The sequence below is a fragment of the Malus domestica genome, chromosome 10, assembly GCF_042453785.1.
Source record: "Malus domestica chromosome 10, GDT2T_hap1".
In the NCBI taxonomy this organism is placed as follows: domain Eukaryota; kingdom Viridiplantae; phylum Streptophyta; class Magnoliopsida; order Rosales; family Rosaceae; genus Malus; species Malus domestica.
The window spans coordinates 31,744,712-31,771,020 of NC_091670.1; the positions used below are offsets into that span (position 1 = coordinate 31,744,712).

At 35.3% G+C, this 26,309-nt stretch overlaps 1 protein-coding gene and 1 long non-coding RNA gene across 3 annotated transcripts; one reads left to right on the forward strand and one right to left on the reverse strand.

The window, feature by feature from the left end:
- The first annotated feature begins 7,625 nt into the window (after window positions 1–7,625).
- Window positions 7,626–9,338, forward strand: LOC103412267 (uncharacterized). 2 transcript variants are annotated; one of them, XR_525671.4, is made up of 3 exons: window positions 7,626–7,848; window positions 8,008–8,208; window positions 9,041–9,338. It is a non-coding gene; the product is annotated as an uncharacterized lncRNA (long non-coding RNA). The 2 variants fall into 2 exon arrangements; XR_525672.4 differs by having other exon boundaries at window positions 7,639–7,848; window positions 9,045–9,338.
- A 7,936-nt stretch (window positions 9,339–17,274) lies between these two features.
- Window positions 17,275–18,660, reverse strand: LOC103445775 (stemmadenine O-acetyltransferase-like). The gene has a single exon (XM_008384813.3). It carries the CDS (start codon window positions 18,658–18,660, stop codon window positions 17,275–17,277), a length of 1,386 nt encoding a protein of 461 aa, XP_008383035.1.
- Window positions 18,661–26,309: the final 7,649 nt, after the last annotated feature.

The following is a 26,309-nucleotide window of genomic DNA, read 5'->3' on the forward strand; positions in this document are numbered from 1 at the left end:
AGCTGCATCGGCATCGAAGGGATGCTCAATAGCAATAGCCATCAGAATGCGAAAATCAACCTGACCCGAATCAGAAGAAATAATATGGATGGTCAGTTATAGTCAAAAGTAAACACAATCATTTATGAACCCCAGCCTGTAAAATAAAAGTTTCTCTCAGCTCTCATATTTATCTGCAAGGAGGAGGAAAAGAAATCCGAATTTTACAAGAGTCAAAAGTTGATCCAAATCCTGGTCTGAGAAAACCCTATTAAGATTTCAGCTAAATAGAAACCATAACAGGAAAATAGGGTTTAATAAGACTGCTGAAGAACAAAGTGAGATTGTGAATCGTGATCCTAGAGAGAGAGAGAGAGAGAGAGAGAGGAGAGAGAGAGTTTATTGATAAATTTGAGTTTTATTATTAATTTCATTTTGTACTTAATAGTAATTATGCAATAGAGTAAAATACACAATTAATATTTAAAATTTTAAGTTGGATGTAAAAGAGATTGCATGGGTATAAATAAAATTTTCCTTATTTTTTTGGCCTAAGGTAAAATTTATTACCAACACAACAAATTTATACAAAAAGAGGTCCAAATACAAGTGAAGCACAAAGCATAATAATGAACCTCCCGCATAGCAAAGAAAGCCCAACCCAACACAAGGATAGGAGCCCAAAACAGCTTAACACAAAACAAAAAACCTAGCAGCCTACTATCCCGGCTGTTGTCGGAGCACCTCCAACTTAACACCAGCCAACACCACCAGAAGATGCCGGAGATCAAGCCACTCCAAGCCGCAAAATAAAAAAAAGAAAAGAAATACTCAACATCCACAAGTAACCATAACAAAGATCTAAACCACAAAACAAAGGAAGCCAGTGGTAAATTACATCCCACGGGCAGCAGCGGAGCCGAGAACGGCAGACACAAGGAAAGTGGTGGTGTGGACACCCAACCTGGAGCTCTACACACCCTCCAATAAAGTTGCGAAACACTACGGAAACAGGTGGTTGCAAATCGGGACAGTTGTGGAATGGAGGGATGAGAAATGGGGCTTTCCGATCTGGGGTTAGGGGCAGTTAAATCAAAGGCAAGGAGGTTTGGGGAACAATGAAAATTGGGTTGAAAAATATGGGGAAAACCAGGCAGACAAAGACGGAAGGAAAGGAAAATGAGAAAGAAAAGGGACAGTCACCGACCCTTGTCAAAGCGAGGGCCGTCGGCTAAACTACTTGACGGAATTTGAAAGCTCACACAAGCAGTGAGAATGACTCACGAAACGAAGAGAGACTCGCGAGGAGAGAAAAGTTTACTTAGGTTTTTTATGTGACTTTTTAATGCAACCAAATGTAAAACTCAATTCGAGTCCCACTTAACTCTTTGGAATTTAAATTTTAGCATTGTGAATCTCAACTTGTGTCTCATTTTGAAGTTCTTTAACAGTGATTACGTCTCCCAAATAGGATTATTGTTGATAAAAGCATCTCTCATGAGGAGATGCAATTTGAAATGCAAAATAGAAAACTAATGAAAATATCTTGAAAATTTTGAGTTTTAACGATAAGGACAAAATAAAGAGTAGAGTGAATAGTATCAGGATTGACTTTTTAGTGTAAAAATATGATTTTTTCGTTAAAATGAACAGTACCAAGAGGTTTTCGTTAAAGTTCCATACAAAAATCATAAGTTTAAATTATTCTGTATCTCTTACTTCTCTCTTTCATATTTTTCAACGCATCCTATTCCTATGCGTGTACATTTTGAATTGCTATTTTCAATAAAATTATAAGAAAAATTTTATTTGAATTCATTATCACCTTTCTACACCAAATACCAATTTTTTATCACACAAGCTTCCTGCTTTGCCCCCTCAAATATATAGAATTACAGTTTTGTATATATAACTGAAAATAAAGGCTAAATCGGATTAATAATCCTCGTAGTGATAGGATATTCGGAAGATTGTTCATGTGTTAAAAAGATTAAAATTTAAACCCTCATGGTAAAAATTGTTAGCAAATTTAATCCAAAGTGAAACTTCCGTCAAATCATTCTTAGATGCAGGGATAAAAATGTCCAAATCATACTTTTTATCTGTTTACCTTCTTCTATTGCTTCTCTTCCCTCTCATAAATTGAACGACTTTGTCTTCGTGTTTCTGTCTTCGTGTTCGTGATCCGATTTCCTGAGATTGAATCCTTCACCTTCATCGTGCCCCAGTTTCACAACCCATTCATCTTTTTCCAGAAATTCAAGTTCACTATTCAAATTTATCATGGATTGACAATTCAAAATCCAAAAATTTTAAATTGCATTCTTTCAAATGTGCTCGCACCTTCTCCTGCTCCATCTGATTGATTTCAGTACCCAAGTCAATCCAATTTATTAAATTCAGTCTGCATTCATAAAATTAATCACACTTGCGAGTATGAGATCTGCACATAGGTACTAGGTGACGTTTGACTAGAAATGGATAGTATATGGGCAGCTTCTGGTAGTAGGGAGGCTTAGGGGTTGTTCATGGAACTGTTGGTGGTCTTAGGTTGGTGGTGGAGGGTACAAGGGTTTGTGGTTCTATGGAGAGAAACCATGGCTAAAGAACTTGACAAGTATATTTCAAATTATCAGAATTATATGGATGTATGTGTTTCTAGATTTCACCATCAGTCGATGGATAGAGTGTGGAGTGTGTGTTGTATAGCGCACAAATATTTATATGGCCCTCGAGAGATATCGATGAAAAGAGAGTGTGAAGTGAACAGGAGAAAGTGTGGGTTAAACGGAAATAACATTTTTGGGTTAAATTTGCTAATGGTTTTCACCACAAGGGTTTAAATTCCAATTTTTTTTACCACAAGAACTATCTGCAGAACATCTTATCACCACAAGGACTATTAATCCAATTTACCTTAAAATAAAATCACACATAAACCCGTCCGTCTAACAAAACTCACCAGATCAGCGACCACCCACCATGGCAGCTAATGGCAAGGATGAAACATAGAAGAGGACTACATGGTCTGTAAAATTCACTCGTATCGTCCACTTTTCTATCTTTTTACCACATTTAAAACATTTCGTAAGGTAAATTTAGCCCACCTAACAATCAATTTCTGAATTTGTTCCTGACTAATGGTGTTGATTAAACCTCTACAAATTACTAATTTTATGTAAACCCTAACTAAACAATGAAAATAACAAATTAAATTTGGTTTTTGAGATGAAAACTAAAGTTACTTAAAAATGCAAGAGAACGTAAAGACGAATTATAGCTATATCTCGTATAAATACCCGGGGGACTCAAATGTAATTATGTAATAAATGAAGGGGCAAATATGTAAAAAATGGAGGAGCCCTTAGTCTATAAAAGGGCTTCCTCATCCTCACAGTCAAAGGGCCTCACTCTCATATTCAGAGCTCTCATCCTCACAGAGAAGCTCTCTCTCCCTCACAATCCTCTTACAAACAAAGAAATACAATATCAATGTGGACGTAGCCCAAACATTGGGATGAACCACGATACATCTTGTGTTCTTTACTTTCTTGCAGATTCACGGTCGGATTTACGTTGTTCCAAGACCTCTCTAGTTTTGTGCATCAACAAAAACACCCACCCAGACTTCCTCCATCGGAAAAGCATGGGAGATAAACTTTAATATGGGTTGATGTTGATCAGTTTCCTAAGTAAGGGATGCTTGTTGCATTCACCATGTTGGCCAGTTTATATGTTAAATCTCCCTTGTCTTTAAAGAATTGAAATCCCACCACTTCATATTTTCTCTCAATGGATTAATTGGAATATATTGTATAGACTTTGATAATGAAAAACGATTACATATAATTGAATCCAGATTTGTTTTATTTTGTTTTGTGTTTTTTTTTTCAATGATGAACCATTTTCTGCAAAACAAAATATTTCTCCTTTTTTGTTCAAAGAATTAGGCTAACCATGATAGGAAAATCTATGAGAATGGAAAATATAAAGCTTATTTCCTCGAAGTTTAGTCAAATGATACCGACATCCGCGCCGGAGGGGTGAATTCTCAGATGATGGAGGAGAGCTCCGGTTGGGTGATTGGAGTCTACTTTTAATTTTACTAATATTTATAATATATTTTCAGTTTTTATGTAATTATGAAATCTTTAAAAGGTAACTTAACTTTGAAATCATAATTAAAAATCTTACCACATGTTAAATGTTGATTGAGTCGTAGCGCCATTAGGCATTGCCTAGTGGCACGTTGAAACCTGCACACATTTTTCTTCATTTAATGAAATTGTCATTACAATTATAAATTAATAAATTAAAGAATAATTTCCTACAGTAACATACTAACGAATATTTATTTAGATGACAGAGTCATGATGCTAACGGTCCAGCTGACTTAAGATTCTAACTTCCAAGAAATTGGTTTTGTTATAAAATGAAGTCCATTAGGTATTGTGTTGCATGCTTATCGTATAATTTTCTTTATGCTAATTGTCTAATGAATCTTATAAGCTACGTTATTCTCTTTGGTTTATAATTATTCTTCGCGATGCTATTAGTATTTTTTATAAGTATTATCTAATTGTAATTGTGTAAATTTTAGAAAGATTTTGAGTTTTAGAATATTCATTATTCTAGTGATTCTTTCTTGTACTTAATTGGAGGACAAGTTAACCCTTATCTCTATAGGATAATGCTAGGGAGATCAATAATTTTAACCAAATTTGCAAACCAAATGATGTGTCACTAATAAAAAATAAGCATGTTAATCAACATTTAACTAATAATCCATTCATCAACAACCACATCCTTAGGTTTGCAAATTTGGTTTAAAAAATTTGGTCTCCCTAACTTTCGGCCTCATATAAAATAGGCCGCAACACATTATCAGCCCTCTCCATACTTTGGGACACAAATTATCTTGGGATTCAATCCTGTTATTATTACATCATATCAGAGCAACTAGAAGTCTCACACAACAGTAAGCACATAAAAGTGTAGTACTATGCATAATCAAAAGTGCACTCATGCAATTATTACAATAATGATAAAACTGTAGTAAATGAACCATCACCCTAAATCCAAAGGATGAAAGCCTCATTGCCAAGCCCACTCATCACCTTTGGTGTTCTCCTTATTCTTGCTACGTCCTGAAAGGGTCGACAAAACAAAACGTGAGTGGACTAGTTTTATCACGTCACAATCATTCGAATATAATAAACCCTATTTGAAATTGTATATACACTACATACATAACAGTACTACGATAATAGTTGTCAAGATCAACTCAATCTTGCTCGTTATATCAAATAAAGTAAATCTATAACGAACAAAGTAACGTATAGCAAGCACGTGAAGTGTTGTCTACCTTATCGATATCTAGCATCTACTAGCAAATTCTAGCCTTTACTAGAATAGAAAATGTACCTGCAATAAATCATATGGCCGTAGCTAGCTATACGATATGTATGATAATCATATGGTGACAATAAATCACCAATGATCTCAAGATATCATCTAAGTTAAGATAAGTAAAAGCCTCATCAAAGACTAACATGAGTGATATGCATCAACATAGGCATATATAAATATAAATAATAAAAACATTTAAGTTTTCAAAGGGGTCCACTCACAAGTAAGCAGTATGTTCCTTGTCAAGATGCTCATTGCTTATACTCTATTTATCTTCTAATAAAACTGGAGGGGAAGGATATGCCGTTAAATTTAATGGCATTGTCGTTGCCGTTGTTAAAACTAACGGCGACTGCCGCTGACCATCGCCTAAATCTAAAACTGGTTTAGGAGAAGGGGAGGTTGAATCCAGCTCAGATTCAACGGTCTTTGCTCGGAAAATGTTGTCGAAAACCAGATGTCCTGCAGTAGGTTCTGTAGAAGGAACTTTCCTAAAAAAATTGTTACCTTCAGTGACTTATAGGCCAAAAATGCCAAGTTGCCAACACTGCACAACCAACCTTCTTTTATCCGCCACAGTCAAATGACTTGGAAATAAATTTTGGAATTTTGACACAATCATCTTAAAAGGCCTGAATCCCCTTTAATTGGAATTACTTCAAAATTCCTTTGTTTCGTCACTTTTTGTCCAAAGTAGACTCACGTGTCCTACAATCAAATTATAAAGCAAAGTATCAAATTCTCTCAAAATATGATGATTAACAGATCGATGCCACAACCATACCCCTTAGACGGCCATGCAAGCTACGACAAAGGTTTCTTGAAAATCTGATATCGAATTTATTTGGGTTAATATTTGAATATTGGGTTTAGTAGAAAGGAAGCCCAAAGGCGCTAAAGCAGGTTGCATTTGCCTGAAGCCCAACCCTGAAGCCTGATGCAAATTAAAAGCTATCTTTTGTCTAGTTTAAAAGCTCTGCTACCCTCCCTAGTGTCATAATATCAATTCCCTCGTGTAAAACCTGTTTACCATCCATCCCTTTTAGCATGCAACCCCTGTAAACTCAAAGAGAAATGGCTGCAAGAGGTTCAACCTTGCCCAACAAGGTGAAATCTTGCCCGAGTGTCTTTGCTTGTCCTCTAAATTAGTAGATTTATCGCTTGTTTCAACATATGTTATACTGAGATAATAGTGGCACGCCTAGCACTTTGTTAGTTTTGATTATAAGCCTCAAGGCCTACACCTAAGGCCCTACAAAGATACCTTTCAAAACTAACTTCGAACTCATCTTGTAGCATATCAAGCAGCAAGAGTCTGACAAACAAACATACCAAGTGCCATCTACCGTTTGGGAGCTGTGCGAGGGGCCATCCACCTTTTGCCTCGAACATAATTCATTTGTCCTCGCGATTATGATTCATGATTCATGATTCAAAGCTTACGATTAACTAGCTCAAAGGCGCTTTGTTACACGAGTTGCATAACTCTTTAAGGGTAAGACAACCAAGGTTTCTTTCATTTCAGTACTTCATTTGAGAGGATATGGGCATTGTATATTCGATACTTTGCATACTTATGTGGGAGAGACCCATCTAGTATGTGTTTTATTGAAGTATTGAATTTAGTGAGATGTTTTATATATTCCTGCACCGCTATTGTTATATTGTGGCGTATCAATTTTGGGCATATCTCGAAATCGAGGTGTGACATAATATATTGCTAATGACAATGTTTTTATTTTTTCTATTAAAAGGAATATTGAGGAAGAGAAAATTTGAATTTCAAACCTCCGTATAGAACACTCTTAATCAGTTGGACAACAAACTGTTGCAACCGTTTACGGTTTAACACAAACTTTCTACACTCAATATCACCTTTTCCCGTATTATAAAATGTTGTGATGCATTTTCAGCCATCTTAACCGTTGCTATAAGTTTTAATCTAATGGACGGGTCATATTTGATGGAGAATATGATTTTATGAAATCGTCATTACAATTATAAGTTACTAAACTAAATAATAATTTCATAGAGTAACATATTATTTTGAGATGACATAGGTGCAGTTTGGGATTGATGTGCTTAAAAAAAAAGCTGGAATGAAAAAAAACTGGTAGGGATTTTGGTGTTTGGTAAACATTCCAAAACAGCTTTATTTCAAAGTTTCACGTCAAAAAAAGCCAAAAAGTGAAAGCTGCATTTTGCAGCTTCAAGAAGCCGCTTATCATCCAAAACACGGAGCTACAGTACCAAGTTAATAAATTTTCTCAATTTGCCAATACTGCCCCCTCCTTTCTCCTTTCTCCTTCTCCTGATTCCTACACTCTGCACTCTCTCTCTCTCTAGCAAAACACTCCGCACGCCCCTCTTCCCTCCTGCCGCTGCACCTCTTCCTCCTCCTCCTTTTCCTTTCTCTCCGTCGGTCTCAGCGTCACACCGTCGTCGCCTTCCAGGTACCAGGTACTCGATTTGCTTGAATATATTTGCTGTAATTAATTAATTTAATTTTTAGGTTAGGGTTTGACTGCTCTCTCCAGTTTCCCTCTCCCTCTCTCTCTCTCTCTTCCATCGTTGAAGCAATTTCAGTTTTGGAGTTTGAATTAATGTTCTAATTTTCAGTTTCGGGGTGAGAGATTGGCTTCTAGTGATCATGTCTTCCTAGCGGCGGGAGGCATCGCGAGTACGCGACGGAAGAGACGGCAGAGACTGGTGGTGATGAGGAGGTCTGTTGGGAACCGGCAGAGGAAGGAGAGGCGGGTTTTGATGCTGCTGCCTCTGCGCTTATGGAGAGTTTCTGAATTCTCCTGCAAACTTGGTTTGGTAGTTGTCTAACAGATCACCATTGTAGTGAGGATTACACTTTTGCCAAATGTGTCTATTATGCTCTGTGTCTTCTTTTTTGACTGCTTCTACTGGAGATTTATATCATACAATGCGAACTTATGCTTGAAGAAAATTTATTGTTTTTACTTGTTGATATTTCTATGTTCCTGCCCTACAGTTGAAAACATTGAAAGTTATGCCCTGCCTTATTTTCTATGAATTTTTCTGAACTCTACATCTGTTTCTATTTCTATTTCCACAATCCATTGTGGCCAACCTTCCATCATAAGTTTGACAGAGACAACCCTTGATTTTATCCTTGACATATTTCCCTTAAGAAACCATGCCTTCTGTCTATCAAATGTCTGCTCAGCATCCTTAAGAAACCGCTCCGTCAATTGTATGAACCTGAAACTTTTGTCACCTAATTCATGCTGATGATTTGTTAAATGTGGGGGGAAGTGAGTCCTGGTCTGAGAAAAGGTCACTTGCGATCGAGACTTGTGGGGTCTGTTGTTATGCACGAGTCATGGTTGTGTTTTCGTTTGTGGTTTTCATTCGGTTTCTTTTCAAACAATGCAATGCATGTATGCCTATACAGAACCATATGTGGTGTACCATTTGCTTGCAGGGTTTTGCTATGATTGTAGAATAACTATGCATTTTTGAACATGGAACCGTAAACTTATCCTGGCACAAACCACAGGACGCTAAACAGAGTTTTCACTATCTTTCTTCCACTTATCCATCACTTGATGCATGAGATGTTTCAAAACCAAATTTATTTAACTAACTTTTCTTTTGTATGTCATGTATGACTTGTGCAAAGGAAGAACGGAGAGTTGAGAGCTCAATGGGTTTGCAAAAGGAGAATGAAGATATTATCCACAATTGAAGGTGTTTTAGCTGCAAGTCAGTGGTAGACAAAATGCATAGGGTAGACTTTTTGGTTAGCACCTCAATATGTCTAGAGGTGTCCAATTGCTGTTTAAGTTGAGATGAGACACCATAAGGGTATTCGACTTGTTAGCGTCTAGGATGTTTATGTTATTTTTGAGACTTCACTTGGTGTGTGTATTCAACTTATATGATTAAATTCTTGATTAATGAAAATGTGATTAACTAAAGTATTACATTACATTTGTTATCAATTCTAATTCCAAATTATGAACACGGATTATGTGGTAGTTGGTTCATCACATACTAGAAGCAAATAGGGATTGGATTTTGACATATGTGATGCACACTACACCACATATCAAATGAATAAGTGACGATTCAGCGTCACTCACATATATGATATGTGACGAATTTATAGGTTATTGAATTTAGTGTTTTGTGACGCTTACTTCGTCACATATCTCCTTGAACCAGGTATTCTAATCAATTATAGCGGCAAGTTTGATGAATGCATTTAATTAGACTACTTTCAAGTACATTAACAATATTGTACTAATGAATCCTAGCTATTCAGTCTAAAATATTTCAATTGAAGTAGTTTGTCATACTAATTAATATTTAAGATAAAGTTTATAAATATTTAAAAAAAAAGTATATTTAGTAATTTTTCTTTATTTGTTAAGAAAATTAAATTAATAGCATATCTAGTATTATACCCTTTTTGGTTATTTCACACAGTCACATCTGTTTTACATAAAAGTTTACCAAACACTATCATAATGCTTTTTTTTTTTTTCCAAAAGCACTTTTACAAAAAAGTTTACCAAACACTCCGCTGCTTTATTTCACAGCCGCTTATTCTCACAGCACAGCAGAAACAACTTTTTTTCAAAGCACAACAATACCAAACCAGCCCATAATGATGTTAACTGTCCAGTTGACTTGTATGATTCCACACCTCATGATTAAGTGGCGGAGCCACATCCGGACTAAGATAGGCATGAGAGCTGACTTAAGCTATACGCGTTTTCAACATTGTCTTCCTGATTTCTGAAGCAATTGAATCGGTCAAATCATAAATAAAATATTTAAAAGTTATACAGTAATGAAAATCACAAGCATAGAATCATAATAGGTTATGGGGGTGTGACGTGTCTTGACTAACGGGCAGAAGGCAAACCTAAAACATCTAACAAGATATCTCTAGACCGGTAACGACAACTTCTTATTTTAATAGAAGGGATATTAAGGGAGAGAGATTTCAAATTCATGACCTTAATATAACGAATAAATGATTTTAATCAATTGAGCTACAAATCGTTGCAACCTTTATAGTTTAGCACAAACTGTCTACCATAAGTTTTAATCTAATGGATGGGCCATAATTGATGGAGAATATATATGATTTTATGAAATCGTGAATACAATATGAATAGTAAATTAAAGAATAATTTCGTAGAGTAACATATTATTTTTAGATGATAGAGTCGTCTTAACTATCCAGTTGACTTGTATGATCTGGCTGTTAAAAGGAAACAAAAGCCCACGATCTGATTGTGAGCAATTCCAATATTTGGGGATTCGTTAACTGTTGAGCTAGAGTAAATTAGCTTGATTATAGCTTCTGTTTACTTGAAATAGCTTATAACTTTGTGTATAAATCAACCCCTTCTACATCGATATTTAAATTAATAAACCACATAATTCTACAAATTTTCATAAAACGAGGTCCATTATGTAGTTCGTTAACATGGTAGCAGCTCGGAGCCATGACGTTTCCAACAATAGTTAAAGCATATCCAATAGCTTAGCTAAATAAGACTTTTTTACTACTTATACGAACAATAGCTATCTAAATTTAGCTAGAAGGAGATAAAAATTCAATTTTTGTTGAACGTTGAAAACTATAAAATTATAAGGAAAACTAATGAAAATGGATTGAAAACTTTGAGTTTAATAATACGGACAAAATAAAGGGTAAAATGAATAGTACCAGGTTTGACTTTTTAGTGTAAAAATATGGTTTTTCGTTAAAGTGAACAGTACTATGGGTTTTTCGTTAAAACTTCCAAAATTATATTGTTTATGGGCTTCAAGAGACGAGAAAGGGTTTGGGTTTTAAATTCAGAAAAAATTAATATTAAAATATTTTAACTTAAGCTAAAATAACTAATATTTCTAAATGTGGTGACTAACCAAATTGAGTCATTTGGTTAGCTACAATAATAAAAATTTAACTAGTATTATTGGCGATGCTCTTATATATTTATTGTATAATTTTCTCTACTAATTGTCTAACGTATATTTTTTTTTGTTTTGTCAAAGTCTAACGAATCTTTTAAGGTCCACCATTCTCTTTAGTTTCTAATTATTCGTGGTAATAGTATAATTGCTATTTTTCTCTATTTTTAATTAGAAGTCTCACACAATGTAGTACTGTGCATAATCAAAAGTGCACTCATGCAATTATTACAATAATGATAAAACTATAGTAAATGAACCATCACCCTAAATCCAAAGGATGAAAGCCTCATTGCCAAGCCCACTCATCACCTTCAATGTTCTCCTTATTCTTGCTACGTCCTGAAAGGGTCAACAAAACAAAACGTGAGTGGACCAGTTTTATCACGTCACAATCATTCGAATATAATAAACCCTGTTTTGAAATTGTATATACACTACAAACATAACAGTAATACGATAATAGTTGTCAAGATCAACTCAATCTTGCTCGTCATATTAAATAAAGTAAATCAATCACGAACAAAGTAACATATAGCAAGCACGTGAAGTGTCGTTTACCTTATCGATATCTAGCATCTACTAGAAATTCTAGCCTTTACTAGAATAGAAAATGTACCTGCAATAAATCATATGGCCGTAGCTAGCTATACGATATGTATGATAATCATATGGTGAAAATAAATCACCAATGATCTCAAGATATCATCTAAGTTAAGATAAGTATAAGCCTCATCAAAGACTAAGATGAGTACTATGCATCAACATAGGCATATATAAATATAAATAATAAAAACATTGAAGTTTTCAAAGGGGTCCACTCACAAGTAAGCAGAATGTTCCTTGTCAATAGGCTCATTGCTTATACTCTTTTTATCTTCTAATAAAACTGGAGGGGAAGGATATGCTGTTAAATTAAATGGCATTGTCGTTGCCACTGTTAAAACTAACGACGACTGCCGCTGACCATCGCCTAAATCTAAAACTGGTTTAGGAGAAGGGGAGGTTGAATCCAGCTCGGATTCAACGGTCTTTGCTTCGAAAATGTTGTTGGAAACCAGATGTCCTGAAGTAGGTTCTGCAGAAGGAACTTTCCTAAAAAAACTGTTACCTTCAGTGACTTATAGGCCAAAAATGCCAAGCTGCCAACACTGCACAACCAACCTTCTTTTATCCACCACAGTCAAATGACTTGGAACTAAATTCTGGAATTTTGACACAATCATCTTAAAAGGCCTGAATCCCCTTCAATTGGAATTACTTCAAAATTCCTTCGTTTCGTCACTTTTTGTCCAAAGTAGACTCACGTGTCCTACAATCAAATTATAAAGCAAAGTATTAAATTCTCTCAAAATATGATGATTAACAGATCGATGCCGCAGCCATACCCCCTAGACGGCCATGCAAGCTACGACAAAGGTTTCTTGAAAATCTGATATCGAATTTATTTGGGTTAATATTTGAATATTGGGCTTAGTAGAAAGGAAGCCCAAAGGCGCTAAAGCAGGTTCCATTTGCCTGAAGCCCAACCCTGAAGCCTGATGCAAATTAAAAGCCTTCTCAGCCAAGACATAAACCACGTGTCTATGACTGAAGTAACAAGTGATGAAGACCAACCTACTATCAGCCAAAAAGCATTTTCTAGTGGCACTACAAGTAAAAAACTGATAACTCACTACCCTCGAAAAGCTTTCGGGCAAGAGCAGAGCTAAAAGCAGTTGGGCCAGATTGTCAACAAAAGGGGAAGCAAGCACCAGAGACAATGACACTTAACCAATCAAACAACCAACATACAAACTTTGCTCTCAAGCCAGATTTGCATCCAGGAAGCTGAAATCAACCCAGATTCAGTCTTTTTTAGTCATAGTCCCCGTAGGAAAGCTATATTTTGTCTAGTTTAAAAGCTTTGCTACCCTCCTTAGTGTCGTAGTATCAATTCCCTCGTGTAAAACCTGTTTACCATCCATCCCTTTTAGCATGCAACCCCTGTAAACTCAAAGAGAAATGGCTGCTAGAGGTTTAACCTTGCCCAACAAGGTGAAATCTTGTTTGAGTCTCTTTGCTTGTCCTCTAAATTAGTAGATTTATCGCTTGTTTCAACATCTGTTATACTGAGATAACAGTGGCACGTCTAGCACTTTGTTAGTTTTGATTGTGAGTCTCAAGGCCTGCACCTAAGGCCCCACAAAGGCACCTTTCAAAACTAACTTCAAACTCATCTTGCAACACATCAAGCAGCAAGAGTCTGACAAACAAACATACCAACTGCCATCTACCCTTTGGGAGCTGTGCGAGGGGCCATCCACCTTTTGCCTCGAACATAATTCATTTGTCCTCGCGATTATGATTCATGATTCAAAGCTTACGATTAACTAGCTCAGAGGATTGAAGGGCAAGACAACCAAGGTTTCTTTCATTTCAGTACTTCATTTGAGAGGATATGGGCATTGTGTATTCGATACTTTGCATACTTATGTGGGAGAGACCCATCTAGTATGTGTTTTATTGAAGTATTGAATTTAGTGAGATGTTTTATGTATTCCTGCACTGCTATTGTTATATTGTGGCGTATCAATTTTGGGCATATCTCGAAATCGAGGTGTGACATAATATAGTGCTAATGATAATTTTTTTATTTGTTCTATTAAAAGGAATATTGAGGAAGAGAAAATTTGAATTTCAAACCTCCGTATAGAACACTCTTAATCAGTTGGACAACAAACTGTTGCAACCGTTTACGGTTTAACACAAACTTTCTACCCTCAATATCACCTTTTCCCGTATTATAAAATGTTGTGATGCATTTTCAGCCATCTTAACCATTGCTATAAGTTTTAATCTAATGGACGGGCCATATTTGATGGAGAATATGATTTTATGAAATCGTCATTACAATTATAAGTTACTAAACTAAATAATAATTTCATAGAGTAACATATTATTTTGGGATGACATAATGATGTTAACTGTCCAGTTGACTTGTTTGATTCCACACCTCATGATTAAGTAGCGGAGCCACATCCGGACTAAGATAGGCATGAGAGCTGAATTAAGCTATACGCGTTTTCAACATTGTCTTCCTGATTTTTGAAGCAATTGAATCGGTCAAATCATAAATAAAATATTTAAAAGTTATATGGTAATGAAAATCACAAGCATAGAATCATAATAGGTTATGGGGGTGTGATGTGTCTTGACTAACGGGCAAAAGGCAAGCCTAAAACATCTAACAAGATATCTCTAGACCGGTAACGACAACTTTTTATTTTAATAGAAGGGATATTAAGGGAGAGAGATTTCAAATTCATTACCAAATACCTATTTTCAATAAAAGTATCAGAAAATTTTTATTTGAATTCATTATCACCTTTCTACACCAAATACCAATTTTTTATCACACAAGCTTCCTGCTTTGCCCCTTCAAATATATAGAATTACAGTTTGTATATATAACTGACAATAAAGGCTAAATCGGATTAATAATCCCCGTAGTGATAGGATATTCGGAAGATTGTCCATGTGTTAAAAAGATTAAAATTTAAACCCTCATGGTAAAAATTGTTAGCAAATTTAATCCAAAGTGAAACTTCCATCAAATCGTTGTTAGATGCAGGAATAAAAATGTCCAATCATACTTTTTATGTGTTTACCTTCTTCTATTGCTTCTCTTCCCTCTCATAAATTGAACGACTTTGTCTTCGTCTTTCTGTCTTCGTGTTCGTGATCCGATTTACTGAGATTGAATCCTTCACCTTCATCGTCCCCCAGTTTCACAACCCATTCATCTTTTTCCAGAAATTCAAATTCACTATTCAAATTTATCACGGATTGACAATTCACAATCCAAAAATTTTAAATTGCATTCTTTCAAATGTGCTCGCACCTTCTCCTGCGCCATCTGATTGATTTCAGTACCCAAGTCAATCCAATTTATTAAATTCAGTCTGCATTCATAAAATTAATCACACTTGCGAGTATGAGATCTGCACATAGGTACTAGGTGACGTTTGACTAGAAATGGATAGTATACGGGCAGCTTCTGGTAGTAGGGAGGCTTAGGGGTTGTTCATGGAACTGGTGGTGGTCTTAGGTTGGTGGTGGAGGGTACAAGGGTTTGTGGTTCTATGGAGAGAAACCATGGCTAAAGAACTTGACAAGTATAGTTCAAAGTATCAGAATTATATGGATGTATGTGTTTCTAGATTTCACCATCAGTCGATGGATAGAGTGTGGAGTGTGTGTTGTATAGCGCACAAATATTTATATGGCCCTCGAGAGATATCGATGAAAAGAGAGTGTGAAGTGAACAGGAGAAAGTGTGGGTTAGACAAAAATCCATATTTATCCTTGTAGTTAACGGTGATTAAACGGAAATACCATTTTTGGGTTAAATTTGCTAATGGTTTTCACCACAAGGGTTTAAATCCCAATTTTTTTACCACAAAAACTATCTTCCGAACATCTTATCACCACAAGGACTATTAATCCAATTTAGCCTAAAATAAAATCACACATAAACCCGTCCGTCTAACAAAACTCACCAGATCATCGACCACCCACCATGGCAGCTAATGGCAAGGATGAAACATAGAAGAGGGCTACATGGTCTGTAAAATTCACTCGTATCGTCCACTTTTCTATCTTTTTACCACATTTAAAACATTTCGTAAGGTAAATTTAGCCCACCTAACAATGAATTTCTGAATTTGTTCCTGACTGATGTTGTTGATTAAACCTTACAAATTACTAATTTTATGTAAACCCTAACTAAACAATGAAAATAACAAATTAAATTTGGTTTTTGAGATGAAAACTAAAGTTACTTAAAATTGCAAGAGAACGTAAAGACGAATTAGAGCTAGATTCAGAGATGATGAGAATAGGACTTGGGATCTCTATTTCACCATTAGAAGCTAATTTTATGTTTATTAAGTTAACCCATATTCGATTACTAATTTGTTTCCAAAGTTGGTTTTGCATTTATATGATCAACCATGTGATGTGTGGTTTTGATCAAGTACCCAATTTTCAATGTAGTTGGGATGATGTTCAGCTTAATTAGATTACCGATGAAGAATCCAAGACATGCAAGAAAACTTCAATAACTAAAGAGAATACATGGCATGATGTACAATCGGTAAGCAATCCTAATGGTGATCACACATTAATTAAGATAAAAAAAATAATAATAATAGAACTAATGAATGAAACAAGAAACATACAGTTCATATAAACCTTTCCTAATTCTAAGGGCAAGCGGTAATGACGTAGAGAAACAGATACAAAATTAATTAGGGAACTTTAACGAAAAGCATCCGGTATTGTTCACTTTAACGAAAAACCACATTTTTACACTAAAAAGTCAATCCTGGTACTATTCACTTTACCATTTATTTTGTCATTATCATTAAAACTCAAAGTTTTCAAGCCCTTTTCATCAGTTTTCCTAATTAAACTTAACTTTCCTGCACAAGAAGTGTCAATATACACGAGAAAACAAATATAACCGGAAAACTAATTAATTAAAGGAAATTGTAAATTTGTAATACAACAAATACAAACTGAACGTACATAACTAAAAGGAGAATTGGACCCCAAAAAAAAAAATAACAAAAAAGGAGAAGAATCCCACAACCACCAGGATCATGAAGCAGAAGGGTGCTGCAACAGATTGTTGTTGTCGAACACGATACGCTGGTGCATGTGTAAGTGTTCCATTGACGACTTGAGCTACAATCCTCTACAACTTATGATTACAAAGGCTTTTATTTTTTTCAAAAGCTTTCGGTGTATACCGAATAAAACCGAACCTGACCTGAATTTCATTTGTTTAGCTGCAACAGAGCGTAGTAGTTGTACTAGTGATAACGAGCCCCTGAAATCAAACACCTTCCAATTCCGGTGTCAAAATCTTCAGCTTCATTAGAGTTTGGCTCGGTGGCCTGTTACGTTTGATCCTGCAGAACCATCCTGATTCATGCCCACCCGTCTTTGGATGAAGGCATCACTTTCGAATTTAGTCATGGCATCATCATCTGCCAGGCTAACGTATGCCTCTATTCCGCCAGCCTCTTTGGTGTCAGCTAAAACTATTAGGTTCTTATAGGGAGGCGGCGGTACAGCCACCCATGTAGGTCTCCCCCAACCGAAATCAATATCATAGAGAGGAAAACTGCACAGACTACTGTAGGACAACGTAACCACCTTTCCTGGTTTGGCAAGCCTTTGAATAAATCGGTTGAGGTAACTCCCGTGGCCACCCTTCTGTAGCCTTTTCACATGGTCCTTGTCAATCTTGCTTAGTTCTTCTCGTACCTGCTTTACCATGTCATGACAAGATTCTTGATCATCGATTCCGCTGCTGCTGCTGCTACTACTGACCAAGGGAGTTGTAAGGAAAATTTGATAAAAATTTCCAAAGGAACAGCGTGGAATTGGTGGATCCGTTCTGGGACGCAGGTTCACAGTATGGACTGCCGCATGAAGTATATTCTCATCAATAGAATGATCATCCTTGCTAGCTTCCGCGAGTCGCCTCCATAGGAAAGCTGATAAGGCTTGAACACGCGATGGAAGTTTTTCGCGATCATCTCCCGCTAAGCCTGTATATTTTTCTCTGAGATGCTCTATAGTAGGGGCATTGAATACAAACCTCTTTGTTACTTTATTCTTTGGGATAACACCGAACGTACGATAGCCACTGACATCATCGGCAGGTGGGAAGACTGCGGCGGAAACAAACTCTGGACGCTCTATTTTGGTTTCATTTTCTCCACGGGTTATGGCAGCCCAAGTATTGGTGAACATGATCATAGATAACCCATCCGCTAACTTGTGGGAAATGCATAGGCCAATGGCATATCCTCCACATTCAAAGATATTGAGCTGGACGCCTAGGGCAAATTCACTATTGTCATGGTCGCGTAGTTCAAACGGGATGAGTTTAAAGAGTTCACCAGGCATTGGATTTTGTTGAAAATCACAAAGTCGGCAGTTGGTTACTTGAGCTTCAAGGTAGGGTATACCCTCGTCGTTGCACTGTACTAAATGGTTGTCGATTTTTACTCGCCCGGCTAGTGGGTAGAAAAGTGTTAACACCTCAGATAAGGACTTCTTTAGGCGTTTGGATATTACAGCAGCCGCAGGTTCGGGTTGGATCTCGTCATTGAATTCATAGAAAAGGACCAAAGAGGTATAAATCGGAGGAGTTATTTGATCAAGAAAGGAGAACTGGTAATGGTAAAGATGGTTTGGGGTTGGAGAAGATGGTTTGACAATCTCCTTGGAGATTACTTCAACGTTCACCATCTTTAGCTAATTGGTTGTGTGGTTCTCAATTCGCTTTGGCATCGTATATATATCACCCACAACACAGCAGACCTAGTGCAGACAAAATTTTGTAAACTAAATATGAAAGTTGATTGAATTATTACTTAAGCATTGATGACGTGAAAATGTGAAGCTAAAAGAGTCCCACATTGGTGAAAAGAGAAACCTAAAGGGCTTATAAGAGGTTGGGCTACTTCCCATATTGACAATTGATTTTATGGTGGAAACTCAAATTTTTCATGATATCAAAGCAAGTTGGCCCACGTGTGAAGCTCAACGACTACGAGAAATTTTTAGTTGTAACGGGAATACGGATGGTACACCACGTGTTTTTATGCAAGCGGTGGAAAATTTTAATTTTTAAGTTATTAATCTTAAACATACATAATCCACCATTTATATAGGGGCATGTTGTGTACCACATTGTGTGACGATTACATTGAAAAATCTCTCCAACGACTACATGTGTTCCACGTCACCCAATTCTTATCTTCCTGATTTCTGAATCAATTGAATTGGTTTATTATTATTTTTTGGTCCATTGAATTGGTTTATTATAACAGCTGGACAAAGCACATAATACTAGTAATGATTATTAATACTATCAAAAGGGAAGAGATCCCCTATGGATCTCTCCCACCAAAGCCCACCAATCAATTAATCCGGATCATTGAAATTTGATTCAACAACTAAAATTATTATAACTTTAAAGAGGCCCCCTGTTTGAAGCCGTTAGATCAAATTTAAGGACCCAAATTAATTGATTAGTGGGCTTTGGTGGAAGAGATCCCCCCTCGGGATCTCTTATCTTATCAAAATGCTAAAAGTATGGAAATTGATAAACAACCTGAAATAAAGGGAACTTTAACGAAAAATCCTTGGTATTGTTCACTTTAACGAAAAACCACATTTTTACACTAAAAAGTCAATCGTGGTACTATTCACTTTACTCTTCATTTTGTCCTTATCGTTAAAACTCAAAGTTTTCAAGTCATTTTCGTTAGTTTTCCTAAAATAAATAAGGTAGTAATACTATCAAAATGCTAAAAAGTATGGAAATGTTGTGATGCATTTTCAGCCATCTTAACCGTTGCTATAAGTTTTAATCTAATGGACGGGCCATATTTGATGGAGAATATGATTTTATGAAATCGTCATTACAATTATAAGTTACTAAACTAAATAATAATTTCATAGAGTAACATATTATTTTGGGATGACATAATGATGTTAACTGTCCATTTGACTTGTATGATTCCACACCTCATGATTAAGTGGCAGAGTCACATCCGGGCTAAGATAGGCATGAGAGCTGAATTAAGCTATACGCGTTTTCAACATTGTCTTCCTGATTTCTGAAGCAATTGAATCGGTCAAATCATAAATAAAATATTTAAAAGTTATACGGTAATGAAAATCACAAGCATAGAATCATAATAGGTTATGGGGGTGTGACGTGTCTTGACTAACGGGCAGAAGGCAAACCTAAAACATCTAACATTGCCTAGTGACACTACGATTCAATCAAAATTTGACATATAGTTAAATTTAACTACAATTTCCTATTTACATAAAAACTAAAAAAGATATTATTTCTAACATTAAAACAAATAAAACAAAAACACCCACCCAGATTTCCTCCATCGGAAAAGCATGGGGGATAAACTTTAATATGGGTTGATGTTGATCAGTTTCCTAAGTAAGGGATGCTTGTTGCATTCACCATGTTGGCCAGTTTATGTGTTAAATCTCCATTGTCTTTAAAGAATTGAAATCCCACCACTTCATATTTTCTCTCAATGGATTAATTGGAATATAGTGTATAGACTTTGATCATGAAAAACGATTACATATAATTGAATTCAGATTCGTTTTATTTTGTTTTGTGTTTTTTTTTTCAATGATGAACCATTTTCTGCAAACACAAAATATTTCTCCTTTTTTGTTCAAAGAATTAGGCTAACCATGATAGGAAAATCTATGAGAATGGAAAATATAAAGCTTATTTCCTCGAATTTTAGTCAAATGATACCGACATCCGCGCCGGAGGGGTGAATTCTCAGATGATGGAGGAGAGCTCCGGTTGGGTGATTGGAGTCTACTTTTAATTTTACTAATCTTTATAATATATTTTCAGTTTTTATGTAATTATGAAATCTTTAAAAGATAACATAACTTTGAAATCATAATTAAAAATGTTAAATGTTGATTGAGTCGTAGTGCCATTAGGTATTGCCTAGTGGCACGTTGAACTCTGCACAAATTTTTCTTCATTTAATGAAATCGTCATTACAATTATAAATTAATAAATTAAAGAATAATTTCCTACAGTAACATACTAACGAATATTTATTTAGATGACAGAGTCATGAAGCTAACGGTCCAGCTGACTTAAGATTCTAACTTCCAAGAAATTGGTTTTGTTATAAAATGAGGTCCATTAGGTATTGTGTTGCATGCTTATCGTATAATTTTCTTTATGCTAATTGTCTAATGAATCTTATAAGCTACGTTATTCTCTTTAATTTATAATTATTCTTCGCGATGCTATTAGTAATAACTAGTGGCACTACAAGTAAAAAACTAATAACTCACTACCCACCAAAAGCTTTTCGGCCATCTTAACCGTTACTAAACTAAATAATAATTTCATAGAGTAACATATTATTTTGGGATGACATAATGATGTTAACTGTCCAGTTGACTTGTATGATTCCACACCTCATGATTAAGTGGCGGAGTCACATCCGGACTAAGATAGGCATGAGAGTTGAATTAAGCTATAACCGTTTTCAACATTGTCTTCCTGATTTCTGAAGCAATTGAATCGGTCAAATCATAAATAAAATATTTAAAAGTTACACGGTAATGAAAATCACAAGCATAGAATCATAATAGGTTATGGGGGTGTGACGTGTCTTGACTAACGGGCAGAAGGCAAACCTAAAACATCTAACAATGCCTAGTGACACTACGATTCAATCAAAATTTGACATATAGTTAAATTTAACTACAATTTCCTATTTACATAAAAACTAAAAAAGATATTATTTCTAACATTAAAACAAATAAAACAAAAACACCCACCCAGATTTCCTCCATCGGAAAAGCATGGGGGATAAACTTTAATATGGGTTGATGTTGATCAGTTTCCTAAGTAAGGGATGCTTGTTGCATTCACCATGTTGGCCAGTTTATGTGTTAAATCTCCATTGTCTTTAAAGAATTGAAATCCCACCACTTCATATTTTCTCTCAATGGATTAATTGGAATATATTGTATAGACTTTGATCATGAAAAACGATTACATATAATTGAATCCAGATTCGTTTTATTTTGTTTTGTGTTTTTTCTTTTTCAATGATGAACCATTTTCTGCAAACACAAAATATTTCTCCTTTTTTGTTCAAAGAATTAGGCTAACCATGATAGGAAAATCTATGAGAAAGGAAAATATAAAGCTTATTCCCTCAAAGTTTAGTCAATTGATACCAACATCCGCGCCGAAGGGGTGAATTCTCAGCTGATGGAGGAGAGCTCCGGTTGGGTGATTGGAGTCTACTTTTAATTTTACTAATCTTTATAATATATTTTCAGTTTTTATGTAATTATGAAATCTTTAAAAGGTAACATAACTTTGAAATCATAATTAAAAATGTTAAATGTTGATTGAGTCGTAGTGCCATTAGGCATTGCCTAGCGGCACGTTGAACTCTGCACAAATATTTCTTCATTTAATGAAATCGTCATTACAATTATAAATTAATAAATTAAAGACTAATTTCCTACAGTAACATACTAACGAATATTTATTTAGATGACAGAGTCAGGATGCTAACGGTCCAGCTGACTTAAGATTCTAAATTCCAAGAAATTGGTTTTGTTATAAAATGAGGTCCATTAGGTATTGTGTTGCATGCTTATCGTATAATTTTCTTTATGCTAATTGTCTAATGAATCTTATAAGCTACGTTATTCTCTTTGGTTTATAATTATTCTTCGTGATGCTATTAGTATTTGTTATAAGTATTATCTAATTGTAATTGTGTAAATTTTAGAAAGATTTTGAGTTTTTATTATTCTAGTGATTCTTTCTTGTACTTAATTGGAGGACAAGTTAACCCTCATCTCTATAGGATAATGCTAGGGAGATCAAAAATTTTAACCAAATTTGCAAACCAAACGATGTGTCACTAATAAAAAATAAGCATGTTAATCAACGTTTAACTAATAATCCATTCATCAACAACCACATCATTAGGTTTGCAAATTTGGTTTAAAAAATTTGGTCTCCCTAACTTTCGGCCTCATATAAAATAGCCCACAACACATTATTAGCCATCTCCATACTTTGGGACACAAATTATCTTGGGATTCAATCCTGTTATTATTACATCATATCAAAGCAACTAGAAGTCTCACACAACAGTAAACACATAAAAGTGTAGTACTGTGCATAATCAAAAGTGCAATCATGCAATTATTACAATAATGATAAAACTGTAGTAAATGAACCATCACCCTAAATCCAAAGGATGAAAGCCTCATTGCCAAGCCCACTCATCACCTTCAGTGTTCTCCTTATTCTTGCTACGTCCTGAAAGGGTCGACAAAACAAAACGTGAGTGAACCAGTTTTATCATGTCACAATCATTCGAATATAATAAACCCTGTTTTGAAATTGTATATACACTACATACATAACAGTACTACAATAATATTTGTCAAGATCAACTCAATCTTGCTCGTCATATCAAATAAAGTAAATCAATCATGAACAAAGTAACGTATAGCAAGCACGTGAAGTGTCGTCTACCTTATCGATATCTAGCATCTACTAGCAAATTCTAGCCTCTACTAGAATAAAAAATGTACCTGCAATAAATCCTATGGCCGTAGCTAGCTATACGATATGTATGATAATCATATGGTGAAAATAAATTACCAATGATCTCAAGATATCATCTAAGTTAAGATAAGTATAAGCCTCATCAAGGACTAACATGAGTAATATGCATCAACATAGGCATATATAAATATATATAGTAAAAACATTTAAGTTTTCAAAGGGGTCCACTCACAAGTAAGCAGAATGTTCCTTGTCAATAGGCTCATTGCTTATACTCTTTTTATCTTCTAATAAAACTGGAGGGGAAGGATATGCCGTTAAATTTAACGGCATTGTTGCTGCCGCTGTTAAAACTACCGGCGATTGCCGCTGACCATCGCCTAAATCTAAAACTGGTTTGGGAGAAGGGGAGGTTGAATCCACCTCGGATTCAACGGTCTTTGCTCGGAAAATGTAGTCGGAAACCAGATGTCCTGCAGAAGGAACTTTCCTAAAAAAGCTGTCACTTTCAGTGACTTATAGGCCAAAAACGCCAAGCTGGCAACACTGCATAACCAACCTTCTTTTATCCGCCACAGTCAAATGACTTGGAAATAAATTCTGAAATTTTGACACAGTCATCTTAAAAGGCCTGAATCCCCTTTAAATGGAATTACGTCAAAATTCCTTTGTTTCGTCACTTTTTGTCCAATGTAGACTCACGTGTCCTACAATCAAATTATAAAGCAAAGTATCAAATTCTCTTAAATTCTGATGATTAACAGATCGATGCCGCAACCATACCCCCTAGACGGGCATGCAAGCTACGACAAAGGTTTCTTGAAAATCTGATATCGAATTTGTTTGGGTTAATATTTGAATATTGGGCTTAGTAGAAAGGAAGCCCAAAGTCGCTAAAACAGGTTGCATTTCCCTGAAGCCCAACCCTGAAGCCTGATGCAAATTAAAAGCCTTCTCAGCCAAGAGATAAACCACGTGTCTATGACTGAAGTGACAAGTGATGAAGACCAACCTACTATTAGCCAAAAAACATTTTCTAGTGGCACTACAAGTAAAAAACTGATAACTCACTACCCTGCAAAATCTTTCGGGAAAGAGTAGAGCTAAAAGCAGTTGTTATACTGAGATAATAGTGGCACGCCTAGCACTTTGTTAGTTTTGATTGTGAGCCTCAAGACCTACACCTAAGGCCACACAAAGACACCTTTCAAAACTAACTTCAAACTCATCTTGCAGCACATCAAGCAGCAAGAGTCTGACAAACAAACATACCAAGTGCCATTTACCCTTTGGGAGCTGTGGGAGGGGCCATCCACCTTTTGCCTCGAACATAATTCATTTGTCCTCGCGATTATGATTCATGATTCAAAGCTTACGATTAACTAGCTCAGAGGCGCTTTGTTACGCGAGTTGCACAACTCTTGAAGGGCAAGACAACCAAGGTTTCTTTCATTTCAGTACTTCATTTGAGAGGATATGGGCATTGTATATTCGATACTTTGCATACTTATGTGGGATAGACCCATCTAGTATGTGTTTTATTGAAGTATTGAATTTAGTGAGATGTTTTATATATATATTACTGCACCATTATTGTTATATTGTGGCGTATCAATTTTGGGCATATCTCGAAATCGAGGTGTGACATAATATAGTGCTAATGACAATTTTTTTTATTTGTTCTATTTAAAGGAATACTGAGGAAGAGAAAATTTGAATTTCAAACCTCCGTACACTCTTAATCAGTTGGACAACAAACTGTTGCAACCGTTTACGGTTTAACACAAACTTCCTACCTCCAATATCACCTTTTCCCGTATTATAAAATGTTGTGATGCATTTTCAGCCATCTTAACCGTTGCTATAAGTTTTAATCTAATGGACGGGCCATATTTGATGGAGAATATGATTTTATGAAATCGTCATTACAATTATAAGTTAGTAAACTAAATAATAATTTCATAGAGTAACATATTATTTTGGGATGACAAAATGATGTTAATTGTGCAATTGACTTGTATGATTCCACACCTCATGATTAAGTGGCGGAGCCACATCCGGACTAAGATAGGCATGAGAGCTGAATTAAGCTATACGTGTTTTCAACATTGTCTTTAGACTTGACAATTTCTTACACGACACGTAAACGACACGAAAATAACGGGTTTCGGGTCAACACGATAACTAATAAGGTCATTATCGGGTCACACGATAATAATCCGTTAATAACGTGTCCTTAATAAGTTTACACGAGAGTGACACGCGGGTAACCTGTTTCGACACGATAAGAAAAAAAGTTTTTTTGATGATTTTAATTTTTTAAACTACTAAAAAAAACTTACTATAAAATACAATAGATATAATGAATAATGTATATATTGTTTATTAATTATTATTCTATATAAATTTTAAAATTGAAGTTTTATTTATTTATTTATATAGTATATTATAGGCAAAGATTGAGATTAAAAATCATAAAACACATTAAAAATAAAAATATCAAGTAATTTAAAAATACCAAACACATTAAAAAATTATAATAATTAATTTACATGTGCAAAAAAATATGCAAACACTCGTAGTCGCATCCTTTACGCTTTGAGGATGGGTATATGATCGTGTGAATTTTTAAAACCATACAAACTCTCATGAATAGTATTTTTAAGGGGGTTCAAAATAAACAAAATTCAGAATCATTAATGTATAAGTCTGAAAGATGTGAAAGCATAATAAACGTTCATAATTGCATCCTCAACGCTTAGACGATGGTTATATAGTC

What these genes read in the sequence shown, in the direction of transcription:
- LOC103445775 (XM_008384813.3), bottom strand. Translation starts at nt 18,660, where the DNA reads ATGGTGAACGTTGAAGTAATCTCCAAGGAGATTGTCAAACCATCTTCT.